Below are 2,500 nucleotides of genomic sequence, written 5' to 3'. Positions count from 1 at the left end.
GTCTTAGGGTAATTTCTCTGTTGCCCCCCAAGAGGCAGACCCCTATCAGCAGCAAAGCAACAGGTACCCAGCTGCAGCAGGAGCAGCAGGAGCAGCAGCAGCAGCGGCTGCTGCTGCTGCTGCTGATTTGATGAAGCTGTAGAGGAGGGCTACGGGAGTGCATGCAGTAGTTGTATTAGTGTTTAGGGTTTAGGGTTTAGGGTTTAGGGTTTTCTTCCTCTTTATTTATTTATTTATTTATTTATTTATTTATTTATTTATTTATTTATTTATTTTATTTATTTATTTCTTTTTCTTTTTTTTATTTCTTTTTTTTTTTTACAGAATATCCCAGAAGAGGAATATCAAGACAAAAGGAGACAATAAATAAGGATTTATTGTCTCCTTTTCCTTGTATAGCTAAACCAGCTGCCTATACACCCCGTGGCATAGATATAGGCAGCAGCCCTGCAGTACCTCCTCTCCTTCCCCTGCTGCAGCAGCAGCAGCAGCAGCAACAGCAGCAGCAGCAAAAGGAGCAACAGCAAAAGGAGCAACAACAGCAGCAACAGCAGCAACAAGAGCAGCAGAAACAGCAACAGCAGCAGCAGCAACAACAGCAGCAGGAGCAGCAGCAGCAGCAGCAGCAACGAAAACAACTTTCGCCTTTTGTCTCCACTCCTTTGCTGCCAGAGACTGCCCCAGTACCTGCTGCAGCAGCAGCAGCAGCAGCAGGACCGCAGCCTCCAAAGAAGCCTTCAGGCGCTTTCCCCAATATTGAGTCTGCTGTTGCTAAAGAAGAAGAAGAGGAGCAGCAGCAGCAGCAGCAGAAAAAGGAGGAGGAGAAGCAGCAGCAGCAGCAGAAGGCAGCAGAGCCAAAGGTCTCCTCCCCCAAAGAGCAGCAGCAAAAAGAAGCAGGGGCCCCCAAAGCAGCAGCAGCAGCAGAAGAGGGGCCCCCCAAGTCCCCACCGAGAAGTCGTCACAAGAGAAGAGTTCCCCTAAAGGAGACAAAAAGGAGACACATAAAATAAAAAAGGAGACATCTATGCATAAGGAGACACTTGCTGCTAAGGACTCTGCTGCTGCTCGAGCTGCTGCTGCTGCAGCAGTAGATAAACAGCCATCACATAAGGAGCATGATGGTGGGGTTGCCTATACACTGCAGCTGCAGCAGCAGCAGCAGCAGCAGCAGGAGCAATTAAACAATTGCAGCAAGTGTCTCCTTGTTCTTCTATTCAAAGGGACCACATGTCTCTGCATGCATGGATCCATCCATCTACCTAGGGTTTAGGGTTTAGGGTTTAGGGTTTAGGGTTTATGTTTGTGTGCAGATGATGGCTATGTAGCGATGTATATATCTCATATAAAGTATGTCTCCTTCCTCCTTCCCTTCCTTATTCCTTCCCTTATCTAGGGTTTAGGGTTTAGGGTTTAGGGTTTAGGGTTTAGGGTTTAGGGTTTATATATAGGTCATTAAAAGGGACAGAGACAAACCCTCGGACATTCCAAGTTGTTCTTCATACATCTAAGGAAGATCCAGTTGCTCTTGTAAGGGTTTAGGGTTTAGGGTTTAGGGTTTAGGGTTTAGTAAATAAGGAGACAATAAAAAAGGAGACAGTGTCTCCTTTTGTCTCCTTTTTTTGTCTCCTCTATTAAGGAATCCCTTAATAGGCACAATACCTACGGTAGCCTGCTGCTGCTGCTGCTGTTGCTGCTCATCTTACTGTTCTTGCTGCTGTTGCTGCTGCTGCTGCTGCTGCTGCTGCTGCAGGCATCAACCCCGGGGCCCCTAGTCTCCGAGCGTCATACAACAAGATTAGAGCCTAAGGGGGGGCCCCCTAGGGTATGCAACTTCGAGGAAGAGGTAGGCCATGCATGCATGCATGCATGCATGCATGCATATTTATTTATTTTATTTATTTTATTCATTTATTTTGTTTATTTATTTTATTTATTTATTTTGTTTATTTATTTTATTTATTTGCATGCATGCATGCGTGCATGCATGCATGCATATATATGTTTGTTAAGGGTTAATTAGTTATTTATTATTAAATATTTAACTAAGTAATAAATAAAATAAATAAATAAATAAATAAATAAAATAAAATAAATAAATAAATAAATAAATAAAATAAAATAAATAAATAAATAAATAAATAAATATTTGTTTATATTATGTTAATTTAAATTTGCATGCGCATGCATATTATTGCTGCTGCATGCAAAGAAACGTTCTCTTGTGTGTTTCTTTTGCTGCTGCTGCTGCTGCTGCTGCTTCTGCTCCTTTTTCTGCTGCTGCTGCTGCTGCTGCTGCTGCTGCTGCTGCTGCAGCTACGTATCCCTTATACTAAGGAGACAGAAGGAGTACATCTAACAATAATAGAGATAAAAGAGAGACAAATAAAAGTCTTTGCTACCTCAGGCATTCTTCCTCTTAATACTGTACAAGTATGTCTCCTTTTTTTTTTTTTTTTTTTTTTTTTTTTTTTTTTTTTTTTTTTTTTTTTTTTTTTTTTTA

At 41.6% G+C, this 2,500-nt stretch overlaps 1 protein-coding gene across 1 annotated transcript in view; it reads left to right on the top strand.

The window, feature by feature from the left end:
* The window catches only part of EMWEY_00046200 (neurofilament triplet M protein, putative), a gene marked incomplete at both ends in the record, with an annotated part of 2,075 nt that extends 536 nt beyond the window's left edge, over positions 1–1,539 (top strand). The window contains 4 exons of the mRNA XM_013479182.1: positions 1–63; positions 400–954; positions 1,311–1,347; positions 1,449–1,539. The exon at positions 1–63 is cut by the window's left edge and continues 75 nt beyond it. Coding sequence (XP_013334636.1) covers positions 1–63; positions 400–954; positions 1,311–1,347; positions 1,449–1,539 — 746 coding nt within the window. The remainder of the gene's footprint in view (positions 64–399; positions 955–1,310; positions 1,348–1,448) is intronic.
* Positions 1,540–2,500: the final 961 nt, after the last annotated feature.

This window comes from Eimeria maxima, genomic scaffold, assembly GCF_000499605.1.
Source record: "Eimeria maxima Weybridge genomic scaffold, Emw_scaff950, whole genome shotgun sequence".
In the NCBI taxonomy this organism is placed as follows: domain Eukaryota; phylum Apicomplexa; class Conoidasida; order Eucoccidiorida; family Eimeriidae; genus Eimeria; species Eimeria maxima.
The sequence above is the reverse complement of the archived record's forward strand: the minus strand, read 5'-3'. Positions and strand labels throughout refer to the sequence as shown.